General features: G+C 42.3%; 1 protein-coding gene across 6 annotated transcripts in view; it reads left to right on the top strand.

Moving 5' to 3' along the window:
• Positions 1–430: 430 nt before the first annotated feature.
• LOC120574735 (serine/threonine-protein kinase WNK4-like) overlaps positions 431–18,233 on the top strand; it is a 29,719-nt gene continuing 11,916 nt past the window's right edge. Inside the window, exons 1-11 of one of the 6 annotated variants that reach the window (XM_039825149.1) lie at positions 431–792; positions 968–1,339; positions 3,112–3,278; positions 12,839–13,059; positions 13,446–13,603; positions 13,719–13,807; positions 13,954–14,185; positions 14,668–14,856; positions 15,120–15,294; positions 15,564–15,766; positions 17,963–18,036. In XM_039825149.1, the coding sequence (XP_039681083.1) occupies positions 1,055–1,339; positions 3,112–3,278; positions 12,839–13,059; positions 13,446–13,603; positions 13,719–13,807; positions 13,954–14,185; positions 14,668–14,856; positions 15,120–15,294; positions 15,564–15,766; positions 17,963–18,036 (1,793 nt within the window). In that variant the 5' untranslated portion in view covers positions 431–792; positions 968–1,054. Of the gene's footprint in view, positions 793–965; positions 1,340–3,111; positions 3,279–4,339; positions 4,386–12,838; positions 13,060–13,414; positions 13,604–13,718; positions 13,808–13,953; positions 14,186–14,667; positions 14,857–15,119; positions 15,295–15,563; positions 15,767–17,962; positions 18,037–18,233 lie in introns of those variants that run through there. The other 5 variants (XM_039825145.1, XM_039825144.1, XM_039825146.1 and 2 more) reach the window with 5 other exon arrangements.

The raw sequence follows: 18,233 nt of genomic DNA, 5'->3' as shown, positions 1-18,233 counted from the left end.
CAATAAAATTGCACAGTAAACAAAAAATGTCTGACTTCCTGTTGGGTTTAGGGTATGCAAATGTGCGTTTCCTAGGTTGGCGAAGGAATGTCCCGCCCAACTCTGTCTCTGAATGACTAGTACGTACTTGTTGCCTTCGTTGGTTGAATTGATTAAGTTGATGCATGAATGTGGAAGCGTTCGCGATAGCTGAGGAGATACTGATTTTCAGGGGGAATAAAGTGAGAATCTGTTATTCAGGTGGTGATTGGTCTGTTCACTGACTGACCAGCTGGAGCTTCTGTGATTGGTCACCCCAGAAGCTACTTCCCAAAGTGAGACACTGAGTGAGGGTCAAGAGAGAACCAGACATTCCAGCTTTTTGCTTTGTTCTAGTTTAGATCTGAGTAATGACTTCACATCTAACTTTTCATTGTTTGAAAAAACACTGAAAATGTTCAAAAATGGAAAACAACTAATGCTGTGACAACTGTCATTTTACAGCTCTATGTCCGGTGTGTATGTTTGTTTTTATCAGGTGTCTGGTGGGCGGGGCTTGCTGCAGCTCGTGCCGTCTGCTTTCTGCTGATAGAGCTCGTGCTCTCACACACCGTGAGCTCTGATCACAACGTGAAGAACTTTATCTTGGTGGGTTGAAGAGGTTTTCCTGTAGAGGAGCAGGACTTTATGGGGACTTCTGGACTCCCGTGGACTCTGTTAGAATCTGGACTCTGTGGCTCAGTTTTACCAAAACGTCGCTCAAAGTTTTACGAAAGAAAAAAGAAAATAGTTTTAAAATTCATCAAAAAAAAGGTAGGAAGACTAAAATATGTCAAAACATTCTAAAATGAAGAAAACAAAAAAAACTTAATAACATGAATAATTATTCAATAATTGCATTTTAAAATAAATATACATGATTAAAAACTGCTAATGATTATTCATTATATTATCACTTTCAATTTAACGTTTGTGTGTCCAACTCCAGTTTGATCGGTCCATTGTTCTCCGGTGGCTCCGCCCACTCCTCTGACATCACAGCGAGGGATTTGAACCGGCATCTCTGAGGAAGACGATGCTGCCCTGGACCGCTGACGACCACTCCACCGTCCAACCAGACGCTGTGGCAAACCCTCTGGCCAATCAGGACGGGAGCTTCGACTCGGAGGAGGAGACGGCGGCAGCGTTGTCGTGGCAACAGAAGGAGGAGCGAGATGAAGAGGAGACGCAGGCGGTGGCCTCGTCTCCGGACGGACGCTTCCTCAAGTTCAACATCGTGATCGGACGAGGATCGTTCAAGACGGTTTACAGAGGACTCGACACTGAGACCACTGTGGAGGTGGCCTGGTGTGAGCTGCAGGTAACACACACACACACACACACACACACACACACACACACACACACACACACACACACACACACACACACTCGGCCTGGTAGTAGGCCAAACAGCCAATAGGTAAAGACATATATACCATGACACTACTGATCGTAAGGTCGGTAAGCAGGTTTGATTCCTGGCCCTGCACTATACATGTCTAAGTGTCCTTGGGAAAGACACTGAACCCTGAACTGCTCCCGATGGTGCTCCATCTGCATGTAAATGTGGTACATGTTTTGAGTAATTGGTAAAATTACTAAACCTTTGTAATGCTTTCCCTCAAAACCTCGCTATCACACTCATACAGCCACTGCTCGCGCCAAAGATTGGCTCTGCCCTTCTGCTCAAACTGTATGTATACTGTATATTGTTGCTCGGACAGATTTCCTGCTCACTGCTTCACCCAGGCTGCATCTGTGTGCTCCTGAATCCTCTGGGCTTTCTTGTAACAGCTACAGGTGTAACGAGATCTTGTGAGATTGAAACGTTATGATATGTCTCATCAAGGTTTGAAGTTGTCTTGGATATCAGTACACAAGTGCAGAGTCTGTCCAATCTGAGATTTCTCTTGCATGACGCCCAAGACTATTGGGATTGGTTTAAAGAAATGCCCATAAACCAGAGCACGTTTTTATCCAGGAATGCTATGTGGACTCGCCAGACCTTCCTCCGCTCTGCAGTTGTGGTTGGTCTGGCAAAGCGAGACTACACCCATAGTAAAAACCCTGCCAAAATTCCCAAACCAATATACTGCAAGGTGTAATGTTGACCAATGAAATGGTCCATTTACATTTACAAAACAATACACGTGTATAATATTGTGAGTGTGTGGTGAGGCAAGAACCATGAACCAGAGTTTGCTGAGACAATCTCTGGCATTTTGGCCCCTTGCCATATTATTTTTTTTTGCAACCGGATGTGACGATTTTTGACGAGATGGTAGAGCTAGGGAGGATGACGAGGCCAAGCCAGTGTTGTTTATGGTTTCATGGCGCTTTGCTAAGCTAAACGCTAAAGGGTGTTTGTGTGTGTGAGACAGAGATAAAGTGTTTGCAGTGACTTTGCAGTTTTTCGTACCGTATACAGTATCTGATAGACAGCTGCTGGTTGATGTTGATAACAGCTCACACTAAACAAATATGCTAAAGAAAAAGGCAAAATATTCATAGACAATGTTGAAATAATTCAAGTTAATTGTATCAAATTCCTATATATATATATATATTTTTTTGATATATTTTTGATCTCTATACCTATATATATATATATATATATATATATATATATATATATATAGGTATAGAGATCAAAATGTTGCTTAAGTAATTCTAAACACAGTAAATGAGGTCAAATGTCAGCTCTCTGTGATAAACTTCCTGTTTTGTGTTTATGGTTCTTATTCTCTAGGTCGGGAAAAACCTAAAATGTATTTCAATGTTCTGATCGTTACTTCCTGCTGCTGAATGATCATTGATCTGTTGTTTCCTGATAATGTTAATTTACTGTACTTTAGTTAATTATGCTAAGAAAGAACTTAATTTGAACTAAAAACTGTTAATTCTTCATGTATTCATGATTTTACTTCAATTTTAAGTTTTAATTTAAATAAATTATTGTTAATTATTATTTTATTTTATTTGACGTTGTCAGCTTACATTATTATTACATTTTTGCTTATTTTATCGGGCTTAGTGTTTGTGTAATGGAAGCGGTGAATGGTGTGTATCACTTCTGACCTCTGATCTCAGAGTCACTGCCTGAGCCGGGCGGAGCGCCAGCGCTTCACAGAGGAGGTGGAGATGCTGAAAGCTCTGCAGCATCCAAACATCGTCCGATTCTACGACTCCTGGAAGTCGGAGCTGCTGAGGGGCTTCGTGCTGGTGACCGAGCTCATGACGTCTGGGACGCTCAAGATGTGAGTTCCTCAATGTCCCACAATAATTATTAAACCCTGAACGTCTTACAACATTTTAGGCTACATCTCCACAGCTACGTTTTGGTTTGAAAATGAATATCTTCTGCTACGTTTCCCCCTCTCATTCCCCCTGCTCTGGCGTGTCCCCCTCTCATTCCCCCTGCTCTGGTGTCTCCCCCTCTCATTTGCCCTGCTCTGGCGTGTCCCCCTCTCATTCCCCTGCTCTGGTGTCTCCCCTCTCATTTGCCCTGCTCTGGTATTTCCCCCTCTCATTCCTCCTGCTCTGGTGTTTCCCCCTCTCATTCCCCCTGCTCTGGCGTTTCCCCCTCTCATTCCCCCTGCTCTGGCATTTCCCCCTCTCATTCCCCCCTGCTCTGGTGTTTCCCACTCTCATTCCCCCTGATCTGGTGTTCCCCCCTCTCATTCCCCCTGCTCTGGTGTTTCCCCCTCTCATTCCCCCTGCTCTGGTGTTTCCCCCTCTCATTCCCCCTGCTCTGGTGTTTCCTCCTCTCATTCCCCCTGCTCTGGCGTGTCCCCCTCTCATTCACCCTGCTCTGGCGTGACCCCCTCTCATTCCCCCTGCTCTGGCGTTTCCCCTTCTCATTCCCCCTGCTCTGTCTCAATGGCCGGGCATTTTCCCGGTGGGCCCATTGGTTAATTTTCTTTATTGGCGCTGACCTGACCCAATCAAATCCAGGAACCCCCTTCCCCACTCCGGGCCGCAAATTTACGAATCCCACTATGGCCACGCCTCCCGGCCCTAACACACAAGCTGTAATAGTTATGCTTTTGCTGGAAGTTTAGCATCCACGTTAAAATGGACAAACAACCACCAAAGTGCAAGGGAGGCGCAGAGTAATTACAGGAGAAAAAGATTAAGAATCTACAGGCGGATTCCTCAATAATTTTTGACATGTTTGGGGCTGTAGTTGCTGCTTCAACATCAGCATTACCTGAAGCCAAGGAGGAGCAGGAGAGGTGGCAGACTATAGAGAGAAGCAGAAACAGCATCAAGACAGGGAAGAAGCCGAGGAGGAGGAGAGTGACCATGACAGGGCCATGGGAGCGAGTGAGGAAAAGATGGAAGAGATAGTAGATGACGATGTGGTAAGGAGTAGGCAAATGAACAGGGACTCCCAGGAATGGAGGGAGGCTGTGTGTGTGTGTGTGTGTGTGTGTGTGTGTGTGTGTGTGTGTGTGTGTGTGTGTGTGTGTGTTCGTGTTCGTGTTCGTGCGCGCGCGCGTGTCACATCATAACGACAAGAAGCAGTTTGGCTATAAAATTAAAGTTAGTGGCTGTCAGGTAACCTATCTGACAGCCACTATGCTTTACACAGCGCAGAGTGAAGATGGCGGTGCGCACCAGCAGGCTGGCTGGTCTAGCTGGAGCACACGCAAACAATACTGCCAAATCTGACCTTCCTCAAGAAACCGGTTTGTGTTCTAAATATATATACAAACAGCATAGACTGACCGACATAGTTCAAAGACTACTCGTTTTAAACTATGTGTTTGCACTACTGCTACTATCTGTGCGCAATTGCCACTCATGCCAACTAGGCACACAACCCGGGTGTGAACGTGACGCTCGGCGCAGCCTTATCCATAATCCATGGAGCCAACATGTAATCTACATCAAAATCTTAAACAATGGCCGTGCTACCCAACCAACAACTTGGATAAATACCCGAGGAGCTGAGAACTTAAAACAACCGCACAGAAAGATCATCTACCTGATGGCAATCCTCCTGCTGGCTGGTGATATTCAACCTAATCCGGGACCTCATCTGGCCTCTGCTGGCGATCTGCTCTCTCCGGGTGCCTTGGATTTTCATCCTGCTCAGGCGATGCGTCCGTTGGCATGTGGAGGTACCCACAGTGGACACCTGTTGCGGCGGGGGGATAGCTATGGCGAGTGGAGTGTCCTGGCTGCCTCGTCCTGTTTGGGGAGCGGCGTCCTCGATATGGCGCTTCCTGCCCGGGGTGCTGCAGCCACCGCAGCTGTTGTCGGGGATTCGCCCCGGGTGCAGTGCGGAGGGCGCTTCTGTCCATGTACACCTGGAAGCGGTGAGTTCCAAATATTGACTGCTCCCCCCTCCCAAGAGAACAGGCCCAATCGTACAATAAATTCTGTCAAACAGACCCCTCTAAACCGGCATTTGGCTAGTACAACGCCGGCGCTAACAGGGGAACCTCAGCCTGACGTTGTGAGGTGCATTAATCACGCTCTTGAAAAACCGGGCTCTTTCAAAACATTTCAAACATTCAGTCATGCAAAGGTCGACCCGAAGCTAAAACCGAGGGGACTTTTCAGAGGTCACCTTAACATCAGAAGTATTGTCTCAAAGACAGAACAGATGACCCATTTATTGGGAAACTCAAACTTGGACTTTCTGTGTCTATCTGAAACGTGGTTACAACACTCTACTCCCATTAGTGTTTTCACAATGACTGGTTATCAATGTTTCAGACGAGACAGGTCTGTGGGGAAAGGGGGCGGGGTACTATTGTATGTAAAAGACGGTATTAAATGCGAACGCATATTTTTTAAAGTAGCAACCACATTGGAATATATAGCACTGAAAGTTGTATTGTCTCAGCAAATGTGTTTTACTATCATAGGATTTTATAGACCCCCGACTGCCAACGACACTTTTTATGAACAATTTACTGGTATTTTAAAAGAATGTAATCATAACAAAGAAATCATTCTCATGGGGGATTTCAATCTTAACTGGGAAGATAAGACTAAAAGGAAAAAGCTAAAAGCCATCACAGACAAATACCATCTAGAACAGTTAATAAAAGGTCCAACCAGAATCGCAAAATGCTCAAGTACACAACTTGACCTATTTTTTACTAATAAACGAGAAAGGATAACAAAAAGCTATAATCTGATCACTGGTCTGTCAGATCAGAACTTAACTTTGGTGGCAAGGAAGCTAACTAAAAAAAGATTTCAGAACATTACAACAATACCACGGCACACAAATTTTCTCTGTATACCTAAAAATAAACAAGCGATATTTGATAATGAGATAAACAATATGGACTGGAGTGACATACTATCCTCTGAAAATCTGGAGCTTTGTTGTCAATTATTTACATCTAAGATTGATGTTGTCAGAGATAAGTATACTGTGAAAAGCCAGAGAAAAAACAGAAATAAAGTCAACCTGCCTTGGTTCAGTGAAAACCTATGGCAACTGATGAAAAACAGAGACACTGCTTTGAAACGGGCCATTAAGACCAAAAGAGACACCGACCTTTTGGTTTACAAAGGTCTAAGGAACAGAGTGATTAAAGAACTGAGACTAGCAAAGTCACGTTTTTTTTCTCCAACTTATAAATGAGGCTAAAGGTAACAGTAAAGAGATCTGGAAAAGTATTAACAGTTTGGCATGGAGAGCTCTACATTACTCACATGACATTCAGCTTACCGTTCAGGATAAGACAATAGATGATAATGCTACAATTGCCTCTACATTTAATTCTTTTTTTATTGAATCTGTTCAGGAGCTAGGAAATAATTTCAGATTTCTGGAACAGAATAGTAATCTGAATGCCGTGGGGCAGAGCTTCGACCTAGACACAGTCAGTGAAGAAGAAGTAAAAAAAGTGATCTGCTCCTTAAGGAACTCAAAAAGCAGAGATGCTTACCATCAGAACACAGTGTTCATTAAAACAAATTCTGTTACTCTAATTCCCCCTATTGCTCACTTAGTAAACCTCACTATTACACACAGTTCTTTTCCCAACGACTGGAAACATGCAATTGTGACTCCCATTTTTAAATCTGGAAACCGCCATTTAGTCAGTAACTACAGACCCATAAGTATACTGCCAGTAGTCTCTAAGGTTGCAGAGAAAGTGGTCATAAAACAACTAACTGCCCACATTAACAGCTGCAACCCTGGCTTTAGAAAACACTCCTCTAGAGAAACAGCCATCTTACACCTAACAGAGCAAATTAGATTACATCTTGACAAAGGTGGAGTTGTTGGAGCTGTATTCTTAGACCTGCGTAAAGCCTTTGACACCATTAATCACAACATTCTTATATCTAAACTTGCCATTTTCAACCTTTCGTCTAACACACTTGCTTGGATATCGTCTTACCTACCCAACAGAGTACAGTGTGTGAAAATTAAAGATGTGTGCTCTAGTAATTTGAAGTGCACAATGGGTGTACCTCAAGGATCTGTGTTAGGTCCATTACTTTTTAGTCTCTACATCAATGACCTTCCACAGTACTGTCACGGAGTAGAGGTTCAACTATACGCCGACGACACTGTCCTATACACTAATGCTGGCAGCTGAGAAATTAACCTGTGCCCTGGATGGAGTGGTTAAGTGGCCAGACCAATCCTGTCTTACTTTAAATGTAAGCAAAACAAAAGTCATGTTTTTTTCAAAAACAAAGTTTCACACTGCAGATGTAAATATCTGCATTAAGGGTGAACAAATTGAGACTGTCACTGAATTTAAATATCTTGGGGTTGTATTGGACCCAAATCTCAACTTCAAAAAACACATTAAAAAAATGACAAAAACTATTAAATACAATATGGCAAATTTTCGACAGGTCAGATCCTCTCTTTCCCCAGAGGCTGCAAAGATATTTCTCCATTCCCTTATCTTTTCGCACATCTCTTACTGTATTACCTGTTGGGGACAGGCCCGCTCTACAACAATTAGGCCCTTAGAATCTTTGTACAATCAGAATCAGAATCAGAATCACTTTATTCGCCAAATGCATCAGCAGACACACAGGAATTTGACATGGCAATCAGTAACACAGAGCTTAACAAACACATATGCACATAGCTGCAGGGACATGCTTAAAAACAATCAATAATAAATAGTCCAAGTTAAAATAATAAAATAATAACATTGGGGAGGGGAGGGGGGAGGGGGGACCTGATCAGCTATTCAAAAGGGAAACCGCTCTAGGAAAAAAACTATTAAGGTGGCGTGAGGTCCTTGTCCTCATCGCCCTGTACCTTCTTCCTGAGGGAAGCAGCCTAAAAATATCAGTTGCTGGATGGGACTGATCAGCAGCAATTTTAGCTGCCCTCTTCCTGACTCTGGCCTCATACAGGTCGCTGATTGACAGCTGCCTCTGTACAGTCAGCCTCTCTGCGTGTGCGAATACAATGCGCGAGTCTGTTCTTCGGCCAGCGATGCTGATGCAAACCATACAGAAATGGATGTTGACAGAAGGCTTTCCACAGTTGCTCTGTAAAACCTAGACCGAACAGAGCTGGAAACGTTCAGTCTGGTTAGCTGTCTTAGAAAAAACATTCCACTGTGAGCCTTCTTAATAATGGAAGAACTGTTTTCCTCCCATTTCAGGTTGTTTGTGATAATAGTGCCTAAAAATTTAAATGACTCCACCTCCTTCACAACAGAGCTCTTGATGGTTAAGGGTGAAAGAGAGCAGGGAGATCTGCGGAAGTCTATCACCATTTCCACTGTCTTTTGTTGGTTAAGCTCCAGATTGTTATCGTCACACCATCCAACCAAATGAGACACTTCCTTCCTATAAGCAGACTCGTCATTGTCCTTAATAAGGCCGACCAAGGTGGTATCATCTGCAAATTTAATCAACTTGATGGAACTGCTGTTGGAAGTGCAATCATTGGTGTAGAGCGAGTAGAGAAATGGTGACAGCACGCACCCTTGAGGTGCTCCAATGTTGGTGTACTGGGGATCAGACATGTACTGGCCAAGCCGCACCTGCTGTTGCCTATTGCTAAAAAAATCCATTATCCAGCGACAGATAGAGGATTCCACCCCCATCAGTGACAGCTTCCACTGCAGCCGCTCTGGTAGGATGGTGTTGAAGGCGGCGCTGAAATCCACAAACAGCATCCTTACATAGGAGCCAGGAGTGTCGAGGTGGTCCAAGGCATAATGCAGGCCTAAGTTAACTGCATCATCCACTGAGCGGTTTGCCCTATAAGCAAACTGCAGTGGATCAAGATGGAGAGTTGTGATGGGTTTGAGATGAAACAACACCAACCGCTCCAGACATTTCATTACTACTGATGTAAGGGCCACCGGTCTGTAGTCATTCAGGCCCACGGCACTGTTCCTCTTCGGTACTGGAACAAACAGGCTTAGAAAGTATTTGACAAAAAGCCGTTAAGGTATCACCACTGTGGAATACTACTCAAACACAATCTACTCACCTTTGAACATTTTAGAGTGTTTTCAAATCTATGTACAGTTTATAAAATTTTAAAAGGTTTGGCTCCTACCTGCTTGCGTAAGTTTGTCTATTTACCACGCTGCTGGTTCTGTAAGGTCCACTAGAATAGCTTCCACACACAACTGCATTGTACCTTTTCGCTCATCAGCGTTTGGGCAGGCAGCCTTCTCTTTTAAAGCCATTACTCAATGGAATACTATGTCGGATAATGTAAAAAGCTGTGGTTTGCTTGGCAGCTTTGAAGCTAATTTGAAAAATTGGACATTTTATTGTATTCACTGTAAAAATTTGAATTCTTCTATTATTTGAACTGTTAAAAGCCCTCATAGGGACAGGTGTTGCGAATTAGCCATGGCTACAAACACTGTGATACAGGCATCGGATTGTTATTTCTGTAATAATCTGTGTTTTTTGTATCTGTCCCTATTTAAATAAACTACAAATAAAAAAAATCACCTAAAAAACTCTCAGCGCAATGTACACACACTGTTAGTTAATCGCTCCTCAACACTCTGTCTCACTGTTCTCTCGTGTGTGTGTGTGTGTGTGTGTGTGTGTGAATGGGGGGGGGTTGTGTGCTGTGCATTCCGCTACACCTCTTGATCACGTTGTGTGTGTGTGTGTGTGTGTATCTGTAACATGAGATGTATTTTATTGCTGTGTGTTATTTGTTTTTCTTACTAACTGAGCATTGCTTGTTTTTTAAATTGTTTGTATTTGTGCTTTCTGTGGGATTACAGATGCAAATTAGCCTAAGGATAACTCTGGTGCAATGCATTAAATGATTAAATTTATGTTTTAATTGCACATTGTCCCTTACAAATAAAATTGAAAATGAAATTGAAAATTGAAGCTTACATTGAAAATGCTAGCGGTTAGCCTGTTGGCTAGCTGAAAAGTCTGTGGATCTATAAAATCAGTGTTGATACAAGCATCAGTGTTACTTGAATGGCTTAATTAGCTTCTCTTGTATTGGTGCTCTTCTCCAGGGCATATACTATTCTCAGCTTTATTGTAGCTTTTGGGAAGTTATGGTTATAGTATTTAGCAGACACGTGTCCAAAGCGACAAAATATGAATCTTACAATAGTTAAAATTAACAGTAAACAGTTTTTAAAAGTTGCTAAGCTAATATTAAGCAAAATAGTAGTAATAACAATAATGGCAATACAATATCAAATATCAATAATAACAAATTATAAAAATACCATAAATATACAAATCATAACTCTAAGAATGAATGAATTATTTAAGTGTAAGATCAACAGATTAGTCTTGAGACCCCTTGTGAAGGATCCAAAACTATCACATGAACGCAGAACACTAGGCAACTCATATCATAGAATGCACGCATATTTTAAGAGGACTGTCTGCAGGGAATGGGTCTGACCAATCCCGGTGGGTGTGGGCCGCCTGGGCCAAAAATGCCAGGGCCAATTTTCTGTCCCAGTCCAGCCCTGACTGATGCCAATGTTTCTCCTCCTGATTGGGTCTCATCAGTTGCGACATCTCGTTCTCTGAGGCTAAAGCTACTAACGTTACCATGGTAACTACCAGCAGTGGGCGGAGTCTCCTGTTTATGTCCAGTATACCAGGATGTTGATGAGATATTTTGGATGGGCGTGTAAGTTTAAACAGATATTAGTTCTTCTACTGGAGCTAAAAACACTTGGTGCACAGAGATCACTTTGGGATCAAATCTCAAACGCTTAAAACCAAAACGTAGCGGTGGAGATATAGGATTAGTCTCTCGGCCACCCCTGGTTGAACTGAGATCAGGGTTTTCCCTATCATTATAAGGTTTAGGTGCAACACCAAACTGAACATCAAAACTAACTAAATTATTTTTTTTTAGCTCTTATGATTACAGTTGATAGATAGAGATAGATACATGTTTATTGTCATTGTATGCAATACAACGAAATTCTGCAATCTTCTCCAAATAGCAGCATAGAGTAAAAAGATAAAGATATACACATATATACACATAAACATCCATATACATACATACGCACATACATACATACATATACAGAGTAAGAAGACAAAAATATATATACACATACATACACATATATACATACACACATATATATACACACATATATATATATATATATATATATTTATATATATATATATATATATATATATATATATATATATATATATATATATATATATATATACACACACATACACACACATACACATATGCACATACACTAATACATTCTCAATAAATTGATAAAACAGCTAAAACAGTGAACACAGCAGTTATTGCTCGGTGTCGAGTCCGATTGCATTGAGGGGGTAAGAGATTTTTATCCTTATCATCCTCTACTAGATAGGCCCTACCTTTTCCGGTAGAAGTTAATGCCGTTGTGTTTTATGATTTGTTGAAGTGTTTCATATTTGCTGTCATTTTTTCATATTTGCTGTTTTGTTTTCCTATTTGCCATTGTGTTTTATGATTTGTTGAAATGTTTTTCTATTTGCTGTTGTGATTTGCACTTCAGGGCCACCATAACATAGATTTACCATTTCCAACATTTAAGACACATATATGGGAATAATAATGGTCCAAAAAGTTGTAAAACTGCATATTTTATCAGTGAAAAATTTAAAATTTTCTCGAGAGAAAAACTCTAACCCCGCCAAATATGTGCACCTAAAGCTGCTGACACACTAAGCCGATAATCGGGCGTTGGACAGTCTGGCTAGGTCGGTGACTCGAGTCTGTTCGGTGTGTTCCATGCTGTCATCAGTATTATGGGCCGTCGGCCTTCATTTTGGCAGATTTGACATGTATAATCGGCGGGGCGGGCACTGCCGGTAGTCGGTCTCAAATGACCAATAAGGACCCATCTGATTGGTAGAGTGCTAACCCGGAAACGGGGAGCTGAATGAGCGTGTCAAAATCTGATGAAAATCTGTCGATTGTCGATGTGAAATGAAGACAGATTCAGCAACTGCACGGCCTATTTCTCTCTTCAAATGTTTTCAGAAACACGTTTCCGTGAACTATTTTAGTACAATATGAGATCGGATTCTGAACGAGCCACCAGGACAGTCTGGCTTTGAATTTCCGGAGAAGTCAGACCCACGTGACGCGTTTGTCCAATCAGCTGCCAGTTTTCATTTTTGGGCGACAATATAGATTAGCGGCGCCTGCTCTCTCTTTGGTGTTTTTCCGAGGCATTGTTTTGACCAACTCGGGGAGACTGAGCAGTCCAACTGCCTTTTCCACCGAAGGTCGGCTGTCTAATTGGTGTGTCAGGGGCTTAAGTCTTCTACAAACCAAAACACTGGAGTTGAAGAGGTGTGTCTCTTTATATCCCGTCAGGTACCTGCGCCGGTTCCGTCAGATGAAGCTGAAGCTGCTGCAGCGTTGGAGCTTCCAGATCCTGAAGGGGCTGCACTTCCTGCACTCGCGCTGCCCTCCCATCATACACCGAGACCTCAAGTGTGACAACGTGTTCATCACCGGACCCACCGCCTCCGTCAAGATCGGAGACCTGGGCCTCGCCACCCTCAAGAAGGCCTCGTTCGCAAAGAGTGTCATCGGTAAGAACAAGCAGTATGGAGAGCCAGCACGGTAACAATTTTGTGTTTCAACAAGACGGTCCTCCCTGAAAAATGACCACATAAGTGTTTTGTTCCAGCATCATTCTGACCTATATTTACGTTTTTACAAAGAGTTGTCGAGTCTTTGGTTGCACCAAAAATAAATCCGAAAACCCTGATCTACGATTGGTTCCCCTGCCATGTTCTAAAATGTAATAAATAAATAAATCCTAATAGATTTAGACAAGACAGAGGCTCCCTTCTGCTGTCGCACCAGGAGAGAAACAGAAAAATGTTTAAAGGTGTCAGACTTTCACGTGTACGGTTTAGAGGACTTGTTGGTCTTTTTATGCAGGTCTTGTAAGTTTCTGATGCGATGCATTTAGGGACCCCAGAGTTCATGGCTCCAGAGATGTATGAGGAGAAGTACGATGAGGCCGTGGACGTTTATGCCTTCGGCATGTGCATCCTGGAGATGGCGACGTCGGAGTATCCGTACTCTGAGTGTCAGAATGCCGCCCAGATCTACCGCAAAGTCACCAACGTAAGGATCCATCCAGCTGAGTGCCTTCTACGTCCTGTCTTTGCTCACATGTCATGTCATGACTGTTTGCCATCTACTTTCTGTGTACATGTTTGACTGACTGACTGTTTCTCAGGGAGTCAAACCAGACAGCTTCTTCAAAGTTAAAGTCCCTGAGCTAAAGGAGATCATTGAAGGCTGCATCCGAACCGACAGCAATGAGAGGTAACGTGACCAACCACAGCGTAGAATTTGCACCTTTAACTCCTGGCTGCTGCGGGAGGTCGTTATTTAGATGATCCGTTTTCAGTATATCTATAATCGTAAAACTTCAGCCGTAGTGGACTCAGTTTGTTGGTTTTCTGCCGCAGGTTCACGGTTCAGGACCTGCTGGATCACCGGTTCTTCCAGGAGCAGCAGGGGGAGCAGCAGGGTGTCCACGTGGATCTGGCCGAGGACGAAGATGGCGTGAAGGCAGCCCTGAAGCTCTGGCTCAGGATGGACCACAACAAGAAGCTCCACGGGAAATACAAAGACAACAATGCCATTGAGTTCCTGTTCGAGCTGTACAAAGACGTCCCAGAGGAGGTGGCCCAGGAGATGGTAGGTTTTCTCTACACTACTCTAGTTTTTTTCTTTCCACCCCTCCATTGGCTCCTGGTGCGTTTTCAAATCGATAGATAGAAGATATAAATGTTTGTTTTCAAGGCCTTAAATGGCCTGGCCCGGAGTATTTCTCTGAAATTTTAACCCTTCACGAGCATAACAGGTCATTTCGTCACATACCTACATCATCAAATCAACTGGTTTTATTTATTTAGAGGGCCCAATGTCAAGGTACAAACTCTGGGGTGATCTGACTTTGGAACAGGTTAACCCCTGATATTTGCACTATCGCAGCTGTAGCTCTTTTTAGATTCAAACTCAAAACTTATTTATTAAGAATGGCTTTTAAGACATGGTAGGGGTGTGACATTTTAATCGCCCACAGGCCTTGAGTTTGACACATTTGACAGGAAAAAAAGCAGTGAAGAAATTTTCTAGTAAACTGATGTAAAACTAACAGACATGTCTCTGTCTCTCAGGTGGTGCTGGGGTTTGTGTGTGAGGCGGACTACATGCTTGTTGCCAAGGCGATCAGAAACCGAGTGACGGCCATAAAGCGCCAGCGGGAGAAACAGCGCCGCCTGCCGGAGGAGACTGACCCCGCCCCCCTAACACCTGAACCCTCGGCTGCCACGAGTTCGTCTGCTGCCGGGAGGGCGGCCAATCAGGTGTGTCTGAGGCTACAGCTACACCTCTACTTTTTGGTTTTTAAGCGGAATGTTGAGCCAAAAGCGATCTCCGTGCACCAAGGGTTTATAGCAGAGTAACCCGTTTTCTTTACCTCTTCATTAAAAACCTAAATTTCATTGTATTTTATTAATCATAAAACAGAAAAAAGTCACTAGTTATGTTTAAACGATGCCAGATAAAAGTTTCAATCAGATTCAAATAAATGAACAAATATATACATTGTATATTTTTAAACTCACAGCACGACATGGCTCCCTGGATACAAGCTCCGCCCCCCGTCCCGTTGGTAACGGCGACATCATCGACCAGCAGCCCGGTGGATTCTGGGATCAGCAGCGTCTCCAGCCGGACGGGAGGAGACAGAGTTGAGGACGACAACAAGACAGCCAGACAGACCTCGTACTCTTCTGCTACATGTCAGGATTGTATTACAATCACTTTATCATTGTATCTGTAAACAAGGTTAAAAATAACTGTTTTGTCCAGCAGCCAAATGATTAGTACATTTTACCAGCCACTCAATGGATAACCATTGTTTTTTTGCTGGGTATTGAAGCAAATCTACCAGCCACAGGCATATTTTACTAGCGTATGGCTGGTAGATGGTGCTAACTTTGGACCCTGTTTGTAAATGTATTGTTTAGTTATAGTTTATTAAAATATCTTAATTTGTATTCTGTGGCAGCGGAAGGCGAGATGGATAGCTCCTTCAGCTCCTCGGGCATCCCGAAGAAAGTTGAAGCCACGCCCCCTCCAGTCATTCCCCACGCTCCCCTATATTCTGCCCCTGCTCCCGTGGCTCAGGAAACCCCTCAACCCAAGGTTCCTCCCCATGTGAGGCGGGCTCAATCCAAACCTCCGCCACTTCCTGTGCTGCGTTTCCCAAAGGTGAGCAGGGGGCGGGGCTAACGTTTAGGCAGGGGGTGGTTCACACTGTTGCTGTTGCTAAATTGTAGTACTCATCAGGTCCACAGAGGGCGCTGTTAGTGTCCATGCTGTTAATCTCTTTATTATCTCAGCATGGTTCGGACAGACGTTACAAAATTAAGTTCAAGTACATTTTGAAGCACTTTTTTCCAGACATTCTCACTCACATGCATCGTCTGTGTTTAATTATTATTAATTAATTTCTGTGATTTTAGAAACTTTAGCTATAAACATCATCAAAATTACTTGTTGATCAGAATCAAACATTTCTATGTATGCTGGCGATTCTTGTTTTCATTGAAAGCAGACTTTTGCTTTTTGTTGAATCTCTGTGTTCAGTGCAGAGATAAATTAGATCTAGGGCAGGGGTTGCCGTACAAAGTGAAGCCAAAATCTGCATTATACATAGGGTTGCACGATATTGACAAAATGTCAATAACTTTCGATATTTTAAAACATATGTAAAATTACAAAAGTTATGGGAAACACATCAAAATAGATTAATAACAAATACAACAAGTTTTCTTACAACACAAGGTTTATTTCAGCTCAATCATTTTGGACTGGTACAACATGAATAAATAAATAAATAAATAAGGACCATGTCTACATAACAGGACATGTTTTACTGGTTGTTCAGTGTACAGTAAAATAAATAAAGAGACAGGACACAACTTTTCTTTCTCTTCTCTGATTCGTTCATTTACACCGCTACTCTGTCGAAATATGCACACACGTCACGTGGTACCCTCCATAGGGTTCGTCACATAGTGGATCCATGTGCTAACATCTAACATCTGCAAGTGGCACGCTAACTGGCCACTGAAACAGGATCATTACAGCGTTTCAAACTCTAAATCAAACACAACTAAGCCACACAGCCAACGGACGGGACGCAGCGCTCCACAAAATAAACTAAATATTGCATACTTATTGCGACACTTTCAATATTGCACAACGTGATATCGCAATAACAATATAGAGTCGATATATCATGCACCCCTAATTATGTGGCTGGAGAAAGTGGAGATGCGTTGGCCATTTTAAATACAATCTGTGGCATCCACCAGCCAGCTCTATTAATAACATTCAGACAAAACCCTGAAGATAAAATGCATAGACAGACAAAAATAATTCATCACACCAGCACTGGTCACCCCGTTTACAAGAATTGGCACGACACCACGAATCCCCGCTCCAAGTAGCTAGTTCTCGGTAACAGCCTCATCACGGCATCAGAATTTAAAAAAGTTGAGCCTGAGTAATTTTATTATGATGACTTGAATGAAATAATTTGTTATGTAACTTGTTAAAAAAGTGGCTGTTTGTATCCCTCAAGCACTTGGAGCAGCATTGAACCCTCTCCCAGGTTATTTCTGTCTGGTCGACAGCAGAGATGCAGTTTGTGTTGTTTCAGAGACTTTGTCACAATATTAAAGACATTAATATGTATTTATGAAAGTTATTATTAGTAGCAAATAGTGAACCCTCTAATATGTAAATAATAATTGTACTTTCTGTGTATACAGATGTCACCTCTCAGCATTCAACATCATTTTAACAGAAATGTGCTTTTCAGAGTTCTTCTATTTAAATTTACGACCTATTAAACAACAGCTGACATTTAATATTTACGTCACAGCCGTATAGTGGAAAATCTGTGTGGATTTTAGGCCCGATTAAAGAAGTATTTACCAAGTAATGTTACCTGAATTTATTATAATACTCAAGATATTCCAATCATATTTAACTCACAATTAATTTTCACAATACTTTGATAAAGTTAAGACTTTTAAGGCCTTATTTTTAGAATATTAAGTTTAAGACTTTTTGAAAACTTTTAGGACCCCGCAGGTACCCTGGTTATGAGTATATAGTGTGATTTATAGTTATTAATAATTGAAATATAACCCAACCGCTCTTAGAGAAGTCAACACAGTTCAGATGTCTGCAGGTTCCAGTGTTTTATATTCGGTTAATGTTTGAACATGTCGCCCTCTAGAGGAGATCATAAAATACTGACACCACAGAGCTTTAGACCAATCAGCTCTGAGTCGTCTCACTGACCTTCTGGGGGGAGGATTTCCCATGAATCAAGGGGGAACCAACAGGTCATCATCGGGAGGTAGATCTTAAGTTTCTATTTGTCTTCTCAAGAGCATTGCTGTGTCCATCAATGCCGAGCGACAGACATCTGGATCCGTCTCTGGCTTCTCTTCACCTATTGAAAGGTAACACAAACACACATTCATCAATATCACCGCAACCAAAAACTAATTCTACATTCTCCACAGATTACCTCATTCTCAAGGTCTATCTTCATAATAATAATAATAATAATAATAATAATTTTTTGTTTATTTGAAATGCAGCTAAAAGTGCTGTACATTATGGCATTAAAAAACACAATAGAGAAAAGACAAATATA

This window comes from Perca fluviatilis, chromosome 15 (assembly GCF_010015445.1).
Source record: "Perca fluviatilis chromosome 15, GENO_Pfluv_1.0, whole genome shotgun sequence".
NCBI classification, from domain to species: domain Eukaryota; kingdom Metazoa; phylum Chordata; class Actinopteri; order Perciformes; family Percidae; genus Perca; species Perca fluviatilis.
The sequence above is the reverse complement of the archived record's forward strand: the minus strand, read 5'-3'. Positions and strand labels throughout refer to the sequence as shown.